Raw genomic sequence first — 19562 nt, forward strand, 5'->3', positions numbered from 1 at the left:
TTTAAAAGTTTCACTGAAAAATTTTGGTTTTGATCTAGGTTTTGAAAAAGTAACAGTGGTGGAATTTGGAAAAGATGAGAAAGGAGGGTAGGGTATTAGGGAAAGAAAAGATATGAGCAATATATTTTTAAACTTTTGAAAAATCGAGATATAATTCATATACCATTCACCCTTTTAAAGTATGCAATTCAGTGGCTTTTAGCATTTTCACAAATTTGTGTAGCTATCACCACAATCAACTTTTGAACATTTTTATCGCCCAAAAAGAAACCTTATACCCTTTAGCCATCACTCCTGATTGTCCCTGCTCCAGCCTAGTCCCTGGCAATCCCTAATATATTTTCTGTTTCTATGGATTTGCCTATTTGGGGCTTTTCGTATGAATGGAATCATACAATATGTGGCCCTTTGTTTCTGGCTTCTTTCAGTTAGCATACTGTGTTTAAGGTTCATCCGTATTGAAGCATGAATCAATACTTCATTCTGTTTTGTGGCTGAATAATCCATTGTATGGATATACATTTTGTTTGTCCATTCATCAGTTGATGGACATTTGGATCATTTTCACCTTCTGGCTATTGTGAATAATGCTGCTATGAACATTTGTATACAAGTTTTTGGGTGGACACATGTTTTCAGTTCCTTTGGCTATTGAACTAGGAATGGAATTGCTGGGTCATATATCTTTAACTTTTTGAGGATCTGCCAAACTGTTTTCCAAAGCACCTGCACCATTTTACAATCGTACCAGCAATGAATGAGCCTTCCAGTTTCTCCTTATCCTCACCAACACTATCATTGTCTATATTTTTGATTGTAGTCATCCTAGTGGATGTGAAGTGACATCTCATTGTGATTTTGATCTGCACTTCCCTAATGACAAATGAGCATATTTGCTGTGGTTATTGTCCATTTGCATACTTAAAAAAAGTCTATTCAAATACTTTTCCCATTTTTAAATTGGGTTGTCTTTCTTTTGTTGAGTTGTAAGGGTTATCCGTGTATTTTGGATAGTAAACCCTTATCAGATATGATTTTGTTTTGTATTCTTTTATTAAGTAGTCAGTCAGGGGTGGCTACAAGAGGAGACACAGGAGAGGCTCAGGAAAACAATTTATTATACTCAAACCTCCTAGAGACAGGAGGCACTGCACACACACGGCCACATGGAAAAGACACCAGAGAGGTCAGGAGGCTGGGGGGAGTGCTTAGGCCATGGGCTTTATTGGAGTTTCCAAAGGAAAGGCAAGGCAGGACAGGGCAAACAGTTTAGGACTGGCTAGTTTGAATAATGTAGGCAGGCTTTGGGCTATATGTGTGGTTTCTAGTTACCTGGTCCCTGGCCCTGGGATGATTAAGGTAGAAGAATATTGCCTCCTGGGGTGCAGGGACAGATACAGGAGGTATGGCTCTAGATTGTTTAGTTTGTATATCAAAGGCATGCTCCTGGCTGGGCCTTTTGCTATCACTAAGAATTGGCTACCCAGGGAAGTGCAGTCTCTCCCAGCTAGAAGGTTTTTTTAAGATGTAAAAACAGCATAATATACAGACAATTATACACATACACAGTACAGTTTTACAAATATTTTCTCCCATTCTGTGGGTTGTCTTTTTTACTTTCTTTTTTTTTTTGAGGAATATTAGCCCTGAGCTAACATCTGCCGCCAATCCTCCTCTTTTTTGCTGAGGAAGACTGGCCCTGAGCTAACACCCATGCCCATCTTCCTCTGCTTTGTATGTGGGACACCTGCCACAGCATGGCTTGACAAGCGGTGCGTAGGTCCGCATCTGGGATCCAAACTGGCGAACCCCAGGCTGCTGAAGCAGAAGGTGTGAACTTAACTGCTGTGCCACCTGGCCAGCCCCATCTTTTTACTTTCTTGATGGTGTCCTTTGATGCACAAAACTTCTTAAATTTTTATGAAGTCCAATTTCTCTCTTCTTCTTTGATTGCTTATGCTTTTGGTGTCATGTCTAAGAAACCTGCCTAATGCAAGCTCACAATGATTTACCTCTATGTTTTCTTCTAAGACTTTTATAGTTTCAGCTCTTAGATTTAGATTTGTTGACGTTTTTGGTTAATTTTTATATATGGTGTGAGGTAGGTATTCACCTTTTGCTTTTGGATATCCAGTTGTCCCAGCATTGTTTGTTGAAAAGGCTATTCTTTCCCCATTGAGTTGTCTTGGCACTCTTATAAAAAATCAATTGACCATAAATATAAAGATTTATTTCTGAACTCTCAATTCTATTCCATTTATCTATATGTTTATCCTTATGCCTTGATTACTGTACTTGATTACTTGATATCTGTAGCTTTGTAAGACTGTAAGAGGAAGTCTGAGTCCTCCAACTATGTTCTTTTTCAAGATTGTGTGGGCTGTTTGGTCCCTTCCATTTCCATATGAATTTTGGAATCAGCTGTCAATTTCTACAAAAAAGCCCTCTAGGATGTTGATAGTGATTGCTCTGAATCTGTCGATAAATTTGAGGATGAGCAATATATTTGATAGTATATTGGATGTTGTCAAAAATAAATTGACTTTGGAAATAACCACAGATTAGCTAATTAGAAACAAATCTTTAGGAGTAATGAGATGGGAGTTTGTTGAGATATTGGTGAAGGTCTTTGAAACCCAGACTAAGGAGTTTGAATTTTATTAGATTTTATAGCTTGTTTTGCCCCCAAATTGGTTTGTATATGTAGATGATTTAATTCTGATTCTCAGTCCTGCTGTATTTTCTATAGCACTAAGGAGGGCCTTTTTTATGTTTCCATATGCAAATTGATACTTTAAATCGGTCAAAAAACATTTGAATGCCTTTCCTCATAAAGACTATGGGAAATGCAAACAGGGTTGTCATGGCTAAGCCCTCTAGGAGAATAAAAGAGTATAACGAGAGGTTTTGCCCTCCAGTACCCTATAGTCTAATGAGGATTAATTATGTTAAGGAAGTGACAACCTGTTACTTATCATTGCTTGCCTAGGCCTTGAAACAAAAATACTAAGTAGACCAAGATCATGAGTGTTCTAAAACAGTTCCCTAGAAAGACTTGGCCCTAATCTGAGCTTATTTTGTAGAAGAAGTATGTCATGCGCAAGGTAGGATGGCTGTCTCAGTGCAAATTCACTCACAGTCCTCACTTGAGAAAAATCCAGAGAGAAATGCCTTAAGTCAGTAGTTCCATAGTCTTATTTTGAGAAACCTTTTATTACTTATAACACTGCAACTTTTAAAAATCTTTTTTCTTAATTTTTATAATTTTAATGTTTATTAGCAGAAATAAAATTTATTTTTTAAATTTGGCTCTGGTAACTCCACGTCCTAAGCAAGGAGTTTCCATGGAGAGTGGTGTGTGCGTGTGTGTTTAGTTTAATCATTTGTTTTGAAATAATTCCAAGTCTGTAGAAAAGTTGCCAAAACGGTGCAAAGAACTCTCATGTCCTCTTCTCCCAGATTCTCAAATAGTTAACATTTTCTTGCTTCATTGCTTACTCTGTGTGTGTGTGTGTGTGTGCGCGCCCGCATGCAAGTGCATATATCGCTTGTTATTAGTCTTTTTCTGGGCCTTATTAAGGTTGAGAGTGATGGGGTTCAGGGCAGGCCACCCCAAGATGTGCCACTCTGGTGATGTGCCACAATAAAGGCTCAAAAGACTCAGGAAGAGCATCCAACCTTCCCCCCCAAAACTGCCTACAGGACTTTAACATAGAAGGCCTGTTCCAGGAAGGAGCTCATATCATGTGATAGCTATAGTATGATGGAAAATAGGTGTGAAAAAAGGACACCAATAAACCCAGTTTTTGGGCCCAGCAAAACCTGTTTAACAAACATTTGCATTTCATCTCTCTGTAAATTGTCTTCCTCCCCTTTGAAGTCCCAGATCACTAACCCCAATGTCCTCCTTGTCTGTAACTGAGGTTACTTAAACAGGTGGACTCAGCCAGATGGCTGAGTTACTCAGTTTCTTCTGGGTTTCTCCCATGTGTACATGCTATTAAATTCTGTTTGATTTTCTCTTGCTAACCTGCCTCTTTGATTATTTAACCAGCCATAAGAACCTTAAGGAAAAGCAGGGAGGAATTCTCCCACTTCCCCGACAAGAGCAAACTGTGGATATGATGTCCCATCACTCCCAAGCACTCCAGTGTGTATTTTCCCCCAAACAGGGACACTCTCCTACCTAATGGCAGACAACCTTCCACATCAGGAAACAATATTGGTGCAACACTACCATCCAATCCACTGAGCCCATTCAAATTTCACCCACTATCCCAACAATGTCTCTTTTCCTCTTTGGTCCAAAATGCTATACAGGAATATACATTGCATTTAGTTGTCATGTATCTTCACACTCCTTTCATCTGGAACAGTTCCCAGTCTTTTGTGTCCTGGACAGTTTTAAAGAGTACAGGCCTTTCTATAGGATGGCATACAACCTGGGTCCTTCTAATGGCAGGAATACCACAAAATGATCCTTTGCTTCTCCCAGTGAGTCTCATCAGGAGGCATGAAATGTAGACTCCTCCCAACACTGGCGATGTTAACTTTGATCACCTGATCATGTTGGTTTCCTCAGTTCACTGTTTTCCCCTTTGTAATTGATTAGTATTCCAACATCATGCCAATATTCTCCTCTTCATCAAACCTTCACCAACCAACCTTAGCATCCATTGAAGATTCCTGCCTGAATCATCCATCTCTATAGCAGGATGACAAATGGTAATTCTCTATTTCCATCATTTCTTATCCATTATTGGATTGGCATTCTAGAAACAGCTTTCCTTTCTATTTATTTATATCAATGTGAACTTGTGTATTCCTATTTTATTCAATGGATTGTAATCCATTATTACCATTGTTTATTTTGATGCTCGAATAGTCTAATTTGGCCAGTGGGAGTCCCTTCTGATGCGGGCTTGGTGAGTCAAGGAGTCAAAAGAAAGATTTCTTGGACTCTCAAGGTCTGGCAGTAGTGCTCTTTTATTCAGAGAATAGTATGGAATAGCATGAGGACAGGACCCATGGGCAGTAAAGAGCTGCAGGCATGGGGACAGGACCCATGGGCAGTGAAGAGCTGCAGGCATGGGGACAGGACCCATGGGCGGTGAAGAGCTGCTGCAATGTGTTGAGCGTTAGGGCTACATTTATAAGGCATGGGTACGTTGACTTATTTTTACTGGAAAAAGAAAAGATGATGTAAAAAGTCATTAAATGGTTTGAGTGCAGATGGGGTCTGGTTATTGTGCGGTCGTATAACTTTAGATATGAATCTGGTCATATAGATCGGCATGTAGGTGAGGATGCCCTGGGCTTCTCTCCCTGGGGCAGCCCTAATCCACACCATAAAATCCATCGGGTCATATAGATCAGCATGTAGGCCAGGATACTTTGGGCTTCTCTACCTAGGGCAGCCTCGATCCACATCACCTTCAAGCTGGGTCTTCACATTGCAACATTTTAAAGTACGTATATTGCTAAGATTCATCCATGTTGGGAGTAGTTGGAGTGCATTCATTTTGACTGCTTTGTAATATGCTGTTTTGTGACTATGTATCAGTTTATTCATCCACTCTTCCTTGGATGGGCACTTGGGTTGTTTCCAGGTTTTTGCTATTGTATTTTGCTATTCCAACTCTAAAGTAATGTTGAATTTCAAATGTATTAAAATTTTGCATTAACATCATATACTTCGTCTGTTTATGCTATAAACATTGAGTACTAGAAGCATCACTGTTTTGCCCTCTCACCAACAGTGTGTGAAAGTCAATAAAATACTGTCTTATCTGCATCTTTGACGGAGAAAGATTTAAATGATCTATTTTCAAAACCGTTTAATAAAGGCTTTTATTTTGTATTTAAATTTCCTTTTGGTTTTTCTTCTCCTATTTGTGGAGGGCTACTTAAAGAAAAGGGTCGAGACAGTAAAATCGAAAGGTAGAAAATCCTTCCCTTAAAAATAATTTTTGCCAAGGAAAACTAGCACCTGCGGAAACAGAAGACACCCCAAGGCCGGAGGCAGACACTCAACGGGCACCGTTCCGCAGCGCAGGCGCAGAAACTCACCCTGCGACCCGCTCCTTGTTTCCCTCCCCGAAAATGTTATCGCGATTCTGGAGAGAAACCTGTGGTGACTGCAAAAACTAAGTTCTCGCGAGAGATAGTTGGTTGCTATAGTTGCGAAAAACACGACTGTGGCTGCCGGAGGTAAGACAGTTATCATTCCTTAGAGAACCTTCTCTTCCTCGTCTCTCCACCACGGCCCTGCGGCCATCCCCTGTCACTTTAAGCTATGCTCCCTCAGCTATGGCCAGGCTGAAAGGCACAAACCGCATCCCTTGCACCGCTGCACTCCGGCACAGACCTAGTCGCCATCGACCCCGCTAGGCGTGGACGCTTCCGCCAACCCCAGGCATCCCGCCCGAAGCCAGACGTAGACTTCCTTCCCACTTTGCGCCAAGATCCTCCGGAGTAAGCGCAGACTGCGCATCTAGCCCCAGATCTCACCCCGTCACAGCGTCTCCATCTAACCTGTTTCTAATTTGACTCTGCCCCTGCATCTTCTTCTGAACAGATGACAAGAAATGTGTGCCTGTTGGGGGCAACAGTAGCTCGCACCTGACTGCCCTGACCATAACTTGTAACTCGCCAGAGTTTTTGCGCTCGTTATTCAACAAATACGCTGTCAGTGCCTCTTGAAGACAGGTGTGGTGCCAGGCATTCAGAGGCTGTAAGTATGAATGACAGATTACTTGTCTTTAAGGGGGTAATTGAGCATTCAGGAAAAGCAGTGCATATTAATAATACCATTTATACAGTGCTTCATACGTTAAGTAGTTTTATTATTTTAGTGGATATTCACAACAAATATGAAACAGGTCAGAAATTGTATTATCCTTTATACAGAAGGTAAAACTGAGGCTCAGAGAAGTTAGGCATTTGCCTAGGATCGGTCAGGCTAGTGAAGGCCTAATTCATGTGGTCCTATTATTGAAAAGGAAAGAAGGAGACTGATGCAAAAGGTCATTTCAAATGTAAACTTGATAAGAAAGTTGTCAGGGCCACTTAGGCCCTAAATGAGCCTGGAGACTTGGTGTTACACAAGTGATCTGAGACTTTTACGTGACTGAGAAAATAAGAGAGTTGGTGGAAAGAGGCAGAATAACCATAAAGTCTGGGGGCAGCAAAATATCTTTTTTGTTTTTGTACCACCAGTCCTGGACACACTTAGAATAGTTGCATTTAGTTCTACTTTGAATTGAGTCAGAAAGCATGACCGTGTTAAAAAAATAGATATCCAATTTATTTTTGAAATTGTGTCCTTAATGTTGCAAAATAATTAGAAACTATCTTTGACTAAATAAGACATATGTCAGAACTTTTTCTAGTGGATTAACTTCCATGTGGCTGCTTCTTTCCTGTTATCAAAATATATTTTTGTAAAACTGAGAGATTAAATAACCCTGAGGGGAGCTTTGCACATCAAAAAAAGCTACCAAAGAACACTACGAAAGATGTAGGGGATGGGAGGCGGGGAGATGGCATTCCTACCCTCTTTGTCTTGTGATAATTTGTGCTTAATGGATTAGTTACCTGTATAAGGATCTTTTTAGCAGTAGTGCTCATCTTTTTAGCACTAACCAGTGGAATCATCCTTGTGACCAGCTTCCTAAAGCACTGGCTATCACTGCGAAGATTAGAAGGGGCACAAAACGATGTGAGACTGTGGCATTTCCCTAGGTTCTCCCCTGGTATTGGTTATGATGTAATGTGGGTACTTGTAAGGGGACAGGTTCACTCTTTATGTTTACAGAGACCAAAGAAGACTTTGCCCAAGTGCCAGTATGGAGCAGGTGTCATCAACAGGCAAACCCGTGCAGATCACTGTGACAGATGGATATGACTTGGTAAAGTTATTTTTGGAAATCCGAAAAGTCCCTAGTTTATTCATTCTTCTTTAAAGTACGTTTGCCTTTGGGCTCAGGTCTCCCTGTCAAACATCTACCTGCGGGTGAAGCTAAGATGTGTTGGGAGCACCAGTGGGAGGAAAGCAGTTTTGCATCATCCGATACCACCAAACCTGCTGGCTTACATAGTTGCTTTCCAGTGTTCCTTATTGTTAGTCTGTAATCAGCAAGTCACATTACTGTATGTATAAAATACCTGGCAATTTGAATACTAAATTTAACAGGGGTGAAACAAGAAGTGGTTTTCATTTTCGTAGATAGCAATTTCTTTCTCCTGAAGCATCTGAATTCTTCTAGAGTTTCTCTTGTGATTAATTTCATTTGACGAATTTAAATAATAAAACTATAATATGATGTAACTATTAAAAATTATGAGAATAATGATATTGCAAAATATTTGTTCACTATTATGAAACCAAAAAGCCCATTCCAAAACAGGTTTTAATAAATGATCTCTACTTCATTTTAAAAGGTATATATTAAAAAGTATAAATAAATGCATGTGCATATACACACACACACACACACATACTTGTGTGTATACACAGCAACACACTAGAAAATATATTCTACAGTGTTAATACTGCTTGCATATTACAGTGAGATTACAGGTAATTTGTTAGGAATGTGCTTTTCCCACTTTTTCAAATGTACCATAATATAATTTTATAATCAGGTAAACACAATAAATGTTATTTTTCAAAACTCCAACATAATGGCATTCAACTAGAATGTTGCATTCAGTTTGTTTAATGACTTTCTACGTACCCCTTTTGTATTTGTGATATAGCTTGTTAGGAAAACATAGAAAATGCTATTTAGTCCAAGTCAAAATGGGTTGCCAGATGGGTAGGAAAATCCTCTATTTGAGTATATTTGTAAAGTGGTATGTTTCTGTCAACAGAAAGGTTTTAAAGGAGATACTCCAGTTACCTTTGTTCGTGCAGAATTCAATCAGGTGGTTCTGGGAGACTCTGCAAAGATTACTGTTTCCCCAGAAGGAACTGCAAAATACAACTTCACTAGCAGTTTTGAGTTCAATCCTGAAGGAGGAATCACTTTAGATGACCTCGCCCACAAACCTGTGTTCTGTAAGTCCTTGTGGTTCTAAAAATGTTAATTCTATAAGTGTGTTATGAGGAGATCCTGCGCTATTTAGTAGCTGTTGTTGGGACAGATGAACACACCTTACCTTCTGAATCTAGGAATAACGCAGTATACTTTGAGTCCTACCTGCTTCTGGCAGCAGTCACCATGGCCTACTGATTTTAGTCTTTTTGTATCAAAGACCTTTTGACATATGACTGAACTTCACAGCCCTTATTTCCTAGACTGAGTTGGAAACTTTTCCTTGCTATTCTTGTATTTAGGGTTGCCAGATTTAGAACAAACATCAACAAACCCCACAAAATTGGGGACATACTTATTCTAAAAAAGTATTCATTGTTTTTATCTGAAATTCAAATTTAATTAGGCATCTTGTATTTTACCTGGCAACCCTATCTGTACTTCTGTATACTCACCATACTGTATAGCAATTATTAATTTGCCTCCCTTGCTAAAGAAGGCACTTTTTGAAATCAGGGCTGTATCTTATTTATTTCAACATTTCTAGTGCCCAGAAATATCTGGAACATAAAAGAGCTCATAAAGTGTTTGTTGATTGAATGGATGGATAAATGGATGGATGGTTTCTGTATCCACACTTTTACAGTTTCTAACTACACAGTATTATTGTTTTTTTAGTGGCACACCTCCTAGGGTACTTGCCAAAAACCATAGATTCCAAGATCCTAAATCCAGAGAGGTGGGACCTGGGAATCTATACGGTATTCTAGAGCAGTGCTTTCCAAACCTTTTTTCCCTTAAGAGTTACCAGAGGCTCTGGGAGAAAATAGTCTTCAGGTTCCCACCTCAGACCACTAAATTCGCAATTGCCAGGGAAGGGCCCTGGGGAGCTGCACCTTGGAACAAAAGTCTCAAGTGCCTCCTAGGAAACACTTCTCCAGAACAGTGATTCCTAGCTCTGGCCTAGCTGAGAATCAGTCACCCGTGGAGGCATCTGTCTGATCCACACTCTCTGACCACTCCCTTCTACTTCTTTCCTCTTTGCTCTGTGCTTCTCTGTCACCCCAAAATAGAAGAATGTCCTGATTGCCTTCCTCCCTAACATGTTGAATGGGAAAGGCAGAACTGGAATGTTCTTTTAAATGTGTTCACTGAACTCATGAGAAAGAAAGGGCAATCTCTTTGTCCAGAAAGCAAAGCAAGGATTGAAACCTGGAACTCTTGAACAGCTGCCATTGGTGTGTGGTGGTGTGAGGGGACAGGGCAGTAGTCCAAAACCTAGGGGCTTGGGTTTTAATGCTCTTAAAGGGACAGAGACCTTGGGCTGCTGTAGATGGGGAGTTGAGACTGAGACCACCACCCTTACCAGAAGCCAAGACTCTCAAAAAGAATGGATAGAAAAAAAAAAATCCACTGATCATATCTGTCTAGACCTTAGGTAAAGGAAAAAGTCTTCCCTAAGAATTACTAATTATAGGCTTATGCCAATCATTAATATATTTTTTCTTAAAACACACAAAGAACATTTATGTAATAAAAACTAGCCACATACTAGGCCATAAATCAAGTCCTGTCATATACCAAAGAATCAATAGCATACAGACCAAGTTTTATGACCAAAATACAACAGTCAACAAAATTAGAAATCAAGAGCAAAAAAAGAATTCTTTTGAAAATTTTAAGACACACTTTTGACTATTTCATGAGACAAAGAAGAAATAATAATAAAGACTGAAAAACATTTAGAATGAATCAACAGTAAACACCAAATATCAAAACTTGTGGAATTTAGTTATAGTAGTACTTAGAGATACACTTATAATCTTAAGTGCAGTCTTTGGAAATCAAAAATGATTTAAAACAGAACTTCTGCTTCCAAGAAGATGGAGTAGATATACTTTTCTCTATTCCTCTTACTAAGTTCAACTACAAACCCTGGACATTACATATGAAAGAAACATAAAAGACTCTGACAGGTAGAGAAAATAAGGAAACTTGAGACATGAGGAATGACATAGTAGTGAGTTCCTTGGGTTTTCTTTTTGCCTCATATATCCCAGACTTGATGCTGAAGAAGCTAGCAACCTGGAAACACTAAGGAGTGCAGATCCAAAAAAAAGAAGAAAGAAGAAAGAAAGAAAGCCCATCAAAAGTCTAACCAAACGACCAGGAAAGGGGCAGCCTAGCAAGACAGAAAACTTTTAGACAGTAACTACTCCTCCAGCCAAACACCACAGAAAAAATTGTGGCCCCACCCACACCCAGGTGGAGTGGGGAACCTAGACTTCTACTCTCACAAAGCTGAAATTAATTGCCCCAACACCCTGGCTAGGTGGTGTCAGAGAAGACCAAGTAGGGAACCGAGACTTTTATGCCTTCTGGGAATGAGCCCCTCTCGTACGGTGTGGTTTTAGTGGAAACCACATGGGGAGTCTAGACTTCTGTCCCAATATGGCAGTAACAAAGTGCCCCTCCACTCCCACTGGGGTGGTGTTAGAGGAGGCCTAGTATAGGGTAGAGACTTTCACCATCACCTGGTGGTAATGAGTCTACACCCATTTGTGGTATATCAGTGGAGAATGAGTAAGGAGCCAGAAGTCCTATTCCTCCTTAGCAGTGAAAAGGAGCTTTCCCCCTCAGGTATCAATGGAGGCTGAGTGGGGAACCTAGACTTCTGCCTTCACCTGGCAATAATGAGGCATCACCCTTCCCTTTCCTCTGTTGGAGTGATGTCAAAAAAAGCCAGCTAAAATAATGTTTAAGGAAGATTCAGAGTTTCATAACATCATACAAAATGTCCAGGTTTCACTTGAAAATGCCTCATCATATCAAGAACAAGAAGATCTCAAACTGAATTTAAAATGGCAGTTGTACTTGTCAACACCAAGACAATAGATGTGTTGGAGTTATTAGAAAAAGGTCTTGAAGAAGCCCTGATAAAAATGCTTTAATGAGCAATTGCAAACAAATGAAAAAATGGAAAGACTTAGAAGAGAAAGTCTCAGAAAGAAATTGAGGATATAAAGAAGAACCTAATATAAATTTTAGAACTGAAAACTACAACTACTAAGAAAAGGTTAGTGAATGGGCTCAACAGCAGGATGGAGGAGACAGAGGAAAGAATCAGTGAACTGGAAGATGGAACAATAGAAATTACCCAGTATAAGTAATATAGAGGAAATAGACTAAAAAAAAAGAACAGAGCCTCAGAAGCCTGTGAGACTATGACAAAAGATCTAACAGTGTCATCAGAGCCTCAGAAGGAGAGGAGAAAGACAGTGGGGCTGAAAAGATATTCAAAGAAGTAAAGCCTAAAAACTCCCCAAATTTGGCAAGAGACATAAACCTACAGATTCAAGAAGCTGAGCAAACTCCCAACAGGATAAACCCAAAGATATCCATGCTAAGAAACATCATAATTAAACTTCTGAAAACTAAGGACACAGAAAAAAATCTGAAAGCAAGGGAAAACAATTAGAATGACACCAATTTCTCATCAGAAACCATGGAGGCCCAAAGAAAATGGCATAATATTTTCAAAGTGATAAAAGAACTGTCCACCTAGAATCCAATACCCAGAAATTAAGGAAATCAAGACATTCTCAGAGGAAAGAAAACTAAGAATCCATCGCCAGCAGACCTACCCTTAAAGAATGGCTGAAGGAAGTTCTAACAGAAAGGAAATGACAAAAGAAAGAACCTAGAAATATCAAGAAAGAATATGGCAATCAAAAATTTGGATAAAGTAAGCTTTCCTACTCCTTGAGTTTTCTAAATTGTGTTTGACATTTGAAACAAAATATAACACTAATGCAGTTCTAAATGTATATTGAGAAAATATTTCAGGCAATTATAAACAGAGAGGGCAAAGGGACATAAAGGGGTTAGATTTCTGTACTTCACTCAAACTAGCGAAATGATGACACCAGTAGGCTGTAATAAGTAATGTATATATAATGCAATACCTAGAGCAATGACTAAAAAATCTATACAAAGAGATACATACATTCAAAAGTATTATAGATAAGTCAAAATGGAATTCTAAAAAACATTCAAGTAATCCACAGGAAGGCAGAAGAAAGAAAACAGAGAAATGAAAAAGAGAGGACAAACAAAAAAACCCCAGCAGACTTAAGCCCTAATATACTAATAGTTACAATAAATATATCAAGAGACAGAGAAATTGCAGAATGGATTAAAAAACATGACCCAACCATATGCTGTCTACAAGAAACTCGAAATATAACCGTGTAGTCAGGTAAAAAGTTAAAAGAAAAAATATATCGTGGACACATAGATCAAAACAAGGTAGAAGTGACCATATTAACATCAGATAAAGTAGACTTAGCAAAGAAAATAAACAGAGACAGAGAAGTTTCTTATATAATGATGAAAGAACAATCCACCAAGAAGGCACAGCAATCCTAAATACGGATGCGCCAGAGTTTCAAAATATGTGAAGCAAAATTGATAAAACTGAAAAGTGGACTAGAAAAATCCACAATTGTAATTAGATACGTAGACACCCCTCTCTCAACAATTTATAGAATAACTAGATAGAAAATCAGCAAAGGTATAGGAAAACTCAATACCATCAATCAACAAAATCTAATCAATATTTATAGAATGCCCAACAATAGCAGAAAACTCATTATTTTCAAAAGCCCACAGACTGTATACCAAAACCATATTCTAGGTCATAAACCTAACCTCAACACATTTAAATGAATTAAAATAATACAGAATGTGTTCTCTGACAATAGTATCAAAGTCGAAATCAATATTAGAAAGATAACAGGAAACTGTCCAAACACTTGAAAACTAAAAGACACACTTCTAAATAATCCATGGATCAAAGAGGAAATCTCAAAGGAAATTAAAAATACATTGAACTGAATGGGAATAAAAAGTACAGTATATCACATTTGTGGGACATAGCTAAAGCACTGATGAGAAAATTTATAGCGCTAAGTACATACATTAGAAAAGAGGAAAAGTCTCAAATCAGTAAGCTCTCACTTCAAGAATCTAGAAAAAGATGAGCAAAAGAAACCCAAAGCTTCCCAAACAGAGGGAAGAAAATTATAATGATGAAAGAAGAAACCAATGAAATGCAAAACAGAAAAACAATCGGGAAAATCGATAAAACAGCGGGCTATTTGAAAACATCAAAATCAACAAACCTCTAGAAAGAATAACCAAAAGAGAGAGAGAAGACACCACAAATTATCGATATTAGGAATGAAATGTAATAACACCACCGATGCTGCAGACATTAAAAGGATAATAAAGAAATATGAACAACTCTACAAACATAAATTTGACAACAAAATCAACTAATTCCTTCAAAAATACAAACCACAGCTCATCCTATATTAAATAAAGTTGCTCTATAACTATTAAGGAAATCAAATTCATAATTTGGAATCTCCAGGACCAGATAGTTTTCACTGCAGAATTCTACCAAAAGTTAAAATAATAACTAGCACTAATTCTACACAATCTTCCAGGAAATAGAAGAAGAGGAAACACTTCATTTTATGAACACTTCATTTATTCCCTGATACCAAAACCAAACAGTACAAAAAAAGAAAGTATAGGCCAATATCAGTCATGAATATGGACATAAAAATTCTAACAAAATATTAGCAAATAGAATTCAGCAATGTATAAAAGGAATTATACTCCATTATGAAGTGGGGTTGATTCTGGGGTTTCAAGGCTAGTTCAGCATTAATCAATGGATTCCACCATATTGATAGTCTAAAGATAAAGCACATGATCATATTGATCAAAACAGCAAAAGCGTTTCACAAAATTCAGCACCAATTCATGATAAAAACCCTCAGAAAAATATGAATAGAGGGAACTTACCTAATAAAGGCTAACATTATACTTAATGGTGAAAGATGGAATGCTTTCCCCCTAAGACTGGAAACAAGTCAAGGAGGTCTGCTCTCACCACTCTTATGAACATAGAACTGGAAGTTCTAGACAATGCGATAAGGTAGGAAAAGGAAATAAAGTTCATATAGATGTGAAAGGAAGAGATAAATCTGCCCGTTTGCAAATGACATATTTGTCTATGTAGAAAATGTCAAGGAATACACAAAACTTCTAGAAAGAAAAAGTAAGTTGAACAAGATCACAGGATGCAAGGTAAATATATAAAAAATTATATTTCTAGAGGCCAGCCCCATGGCCGAGTGGTTAAGTTCGTGCAGTCTGCTTCTGCAGTCCAGGGTTTCGCTGGTTCAGATCCTGGGCGTGGACATGGCACCGCTCATTGGGCCATGCTGAGGTGGCGTCCCACATACCACAACTAGAGGGACCCACAAATAAAAATATACAGCTATGTTCCGGGGGGCTTTGGGGAGAAAAAGGAAAAATAAAATCTTTTAAAAAATCAATTATATTTCTATATACTAGTGATAAATATATGGACACCAATATTAAAAATCAATACTATATACTATTGCTTTTTAAAGTGAAATGCTTAATGTAAATCTAACAAAACACATATAGGGCTTATGTGCTGAAAACTAGATACTGTCGATGAATGAAATAGAAAAAAATCTTTGTAAATGGAGAGACATACTGTGTTCATGGACTATAAGACTTAGCAATTAAGATGTCACTTCTTCCCAGATTGATATAAAGGTTGAATGTAATTCCTATAAAAATCCAAGAAAAACTTTTGTAGATATGGATAAGATTATTCTAAAATTTACATGGAAAGGCAAAGGAACTAGAATAGCTAAAACAATTTTGGAAGTGAATAAAATGGGAAGAATCAATATACATGATTTCAAGACTCATATGGCTACATTAATCAAAATTGTGTGGTGTTGGTAGAAGGATAGACTCATAGATCAATGGAATGGAATAGAGAACCCAGAAATAGATCCATCCAAATATGCCTAACTGATTTTTGACAAAAGTGCAGAATCAATTCATTGGAGGAAAGGTAGTCTTTTCAACAAATGATGTTAGAGCAACTGGACATCCATAGGCAAAAAAGTGAACCTCAACTTAAGGCTCATGCCTTATACAAAAATTAACTCAAAATGGATCACAGACTTAAACATAAAATGTAAAGCTACAAAACATTAAGAAAAAAATAGAAGATCCGTAGGATCTAAGGTTAGGCAAAGAGTTCTTAAATTTAACACCAAAAACATGAGCCATAAAAGAAAAAAACTGATGAATTGGACTTCATCAAAATTAAACTCTTGCTCTGTAAAAGACCTCATTAATAGGATGAAAAGACAAGCTACAGAGTGAGAGAAAATATTTGCAAACACAATCTGACAGAGTACTAGCATCTAAAATATATAAAGAACTCTCAAAACTCAACCATAAAAAAATTCCAAACAATCCACTTCGAAAATGGGCAAAAGACATGAAGAGACATTTCACCAAAGAGAATATACAGATGGCCTATAAGCATATGAAAAAGTGTTCAATATCATTAGCTACTGGGGAAATGCAAATGAAAACCACAGTGAGATATTACTGCACACCTATCAGAATGGCTAAGATAAAAAATAATGAAAAGACCAAACGCTGGCGAGGTTGCAAAGAATCTGGATCACTGATGATACATTGCTGGTGGGAATGTCAAGTGTCAAAATTTCTGGTGGGCATTTTGAATCACACTCTAGAAAGCAGTTTGGCAATTTCTTTAAAAACTAAGCACACAAACCACCATATGATCCAGCAGTTGCACTCCTGGGCATTTATCTCAGAAAAATGAAGACTTACCAACACAAAATCAGTACATGATTGTTTTTAGGAGCATTATAGTAAAAAAAAAACTGGAAACAACAGGGGCTGGCCCTTTGGCTGAGTGGTTAAGGTTCTGCACACTCTGCTTCGGTGGCCCGGGTTTGTGGGTTCGGATTCTGGGCACAGACTGACACCAGTCATCAAGCCATGCTGTGGTGGCAACACACAAGATAGAGGAAGATTGGCACAGATGTTAGCTCAGGGCTAATCTTCTTCAAGCAAAAAAAAACTGCAAAGCACTGGAAACAACACAGATGTTCTTCCATGTGTTAAACAAACAGTGCTACATCCATACCATTAAATGCTACTCAGCAATACAAATGATCAAACCACTGGTACACACAACAGTCTCAATGCATCTCTAGAGAATTATGCTGAATGAAAATGCCAATCCTAAAAGGTTACAAACTGATTCATTTATATAACATTTTTGAAATGACAAAGAATAGAAATGGAGATCAGATTAGTGGTTGCCAGGTGTTAAGGAGCGGGGAGGGTAGTGGAGATGGCTGTAAAAGAGTGAAATGGGTTGAAAGGGTAACAGCATCCTTGTGGTGATGAAGATGTTCTGTATCTTGACAGTAGCAAAGTCTATCCTGGTTGTGATATCTTACTACGTAATTATGCAGTGTGTTACTATTAGGAAAAACTGGCATACAAGATAGTTCTCTGTATTCTCACAAGTGCATGTGAATCTGAAATTATCTCAAAATAAAAATTTTAATTTGAGACATTAAATTTATTTTAAAGGGTAAAAAACATCTTTGGTACTGAGAAGAGTCACAAAACCCAACACCACTAGGTTGCTCACTGCTGTAATGATAGAGCATCACTGTCTGCTCAAGAGGGAAAGAAAGTACACAAATTAATGTCAGCCTCAAACCACCCCTCCTCTGCATAGAGCCCACAAATTAGACTGAAAGCTATGAAAACGGAAACACATTATTTCTGGAAACGATGGATGCTGTGCAATATAGAGTCTGTCATCTTTCCCTTGGATTCTTCTTGAGAGAGACCACTTCATGCCGAGAACTTCATCTAGCCAATTTATTGAGTTAAACTGTATAAAAGAAAGTTTCTGCTTTGCTAGTCGGAGTTTGTTAACAGTGCATAAGTCTTATCAGAAGGTGAAAGAGGACTTGGATGACTTCATTTTTGAAACTCTGAGTGTATTAAAAAATGAACACATGCCCGAATGATTACAAAAATGTTTGATTATGGCATATTTTAAAAGTCTGTCTTTATGGGGCCGGCCCGGTGGCGCAGCGGTTAAGTGTGCACATTCCACTTCAGTGGCCCAGGGTTCTCTGGTTTGGATCCTGGGTGTGGACATGGCACCGCTTGGCAAGCCATGCTGTGGTAGGCGTCCTACATATAAAGTAGAGGAAGATGGGCATGGATGTTAGCTCAGGGCCAGTCTTCCTCAGCAAAAAGAGGAGGATTGGCAGCGGATGTTGGCTCAGGGCTAATCTTCCTCAAAAAAAAAAATTTTTTTAAAAAGTCTGTCTTTAATAAATTGATTCCCTTGATGAACATAAAAATATTAAGAGCAAAGGAATTAAATGTTCAACTCAAGAAGCTAGAGAAATAACAGAGAACCCCCAAGAATGTAAAAAGGAAGAAATAATTCAGGACAAAATTAATGAAGTGGAAAATAACCACTAGAAAGGATCAACAAAACAAAAAGCACTTCTTTAAAAGACTAACCAAATAGACAAACTTATGGCATGATTGAGGCAAAACAAAACAAAGAAGACAGTGTTAGGAAGAAAATGGAACTTTACTATACGTAGAGAATAGTTTAAAAAATTATAAAAAGAATATTCTTGAAGATTCTGGAAAGATAGTGGAATAGGAAGCACCCCTACCTAGGCAACAATTACACTGACAGAATCTGTCTGATAGAACTATTTGGGACTCTCAAGTCTGTTGATGGCTTGCAACTTCCAGGGGAGGATGTGGATGGCAAATTGTGATTAATTTTGGTCAATTTCAGATCTTAGCACACTAGCAACTACACATCCCCCACCTTCCAGGCATATGGCAGGGAGCTGTGTATGTGTTCCTGTGGCAGCTTGTACACCGCTTGCAGGAGTAAGAGTGGGCAAAAAGGACCCTGTCCTCCAAACATCAGGGATCTGTGCTCTGATTGCTGCTTCTGATCACAGAGGTGCAGACAAAGAGGTGATCGGCCATTGTTATTGCACCTCCTTCCATTGTTGCAAGCCCTTTAGCCTCTGGTTGAAGAGGCTACCAGGGAATTTAAAGGAAATATAGGTATCTTTTTGATATCTTGATTTCATTTCCTTTGGATAAATATCCAAAATTGGGATTGCTGGGTCATATTTTAATTTTATTTTTAATTTTTTGAGGAACCTTCATACTGTTTTCCATAGTGGCTTTACCAATTTACCATTCCCACCACCAACAGTGCACGAGGGTTCCTTTTTCTCCATATCCTCACTAAGACTTGTTCTGTCTTGTCTTTTTGATGATTAGCCATTCTGATAGGTGTGAGGTGATATCTCATGTGGTTTTAGTTTGCGTTTCTCTGATGATTCATGATGCTGAGCATCTTTTCATGTACCCATTGGCCACTTGTATGTCTTCTTTGGGAAAATGTCTATTCAGTTCCTCTCTGCCTTTTTAAAATTGGATTGTTTGGTCTTTTCCTATTGAGTAGTATGAGTTCCTTATATATCTGGGATATTAACCCCTTATCAGATAGATGGTTTG

The 19562-nt window shown here is 38.2% G+C and overlaps 1 protein-coding gene across 8 annotated transcripts in view; it reads left to right on the top strand.

Annotated features, from left to right (window-relative positions):
* The first annotated feature begins 6184 nt into the window (after positions 1–6184).
* CFAP70 (cilia and flagella associated protein 70) overlaps positions 6185–19562 on the top strand; it is a 139512-nt gene continuing 126134 nt past the window's right edge. For 4 of the 8 annotated variants that reach the window (XM_046655213.1, XM_046655214.1, XM_046655212.1 and 1 more), the window contains exons 1-3: positions 6241–6733; positions 7817–7910; positions 8875–9061. In XM_046655213.1, coding sequence (XP_046511169.1) covers positions 7848–7910; positions 8875–9061 — 250 coding nt within the window. In that variant the 5' untranslated portion in view covers positions 6241–6733; positions 7817–7847. Of the gene's footprint in view, positions 6211–6240; positions 6734–7637; positions 7721–7816; positions 7911–8874; positions 9062–19562 lie in introns of those variants that run through there. The other 4 variants (XM_046655209.1, XM_046655207.1, XM_046655208.1 and 1 more) reach the window with 4 other exon arrangements.

Source organism: Equus quagga, chromosome 2, assembly GCF_021613505.1.
Source record: "Equus quagga isolate Etosha38 chromosome 2, UCLA_HA_Equagga_1.0, whole genome shotgun sequence".
Lineage (NCBI taxonomy): Eukaryota > Metazoa > Chordata > Mammalia > Perissodactyla > Equidae > Equus > Equus quagga.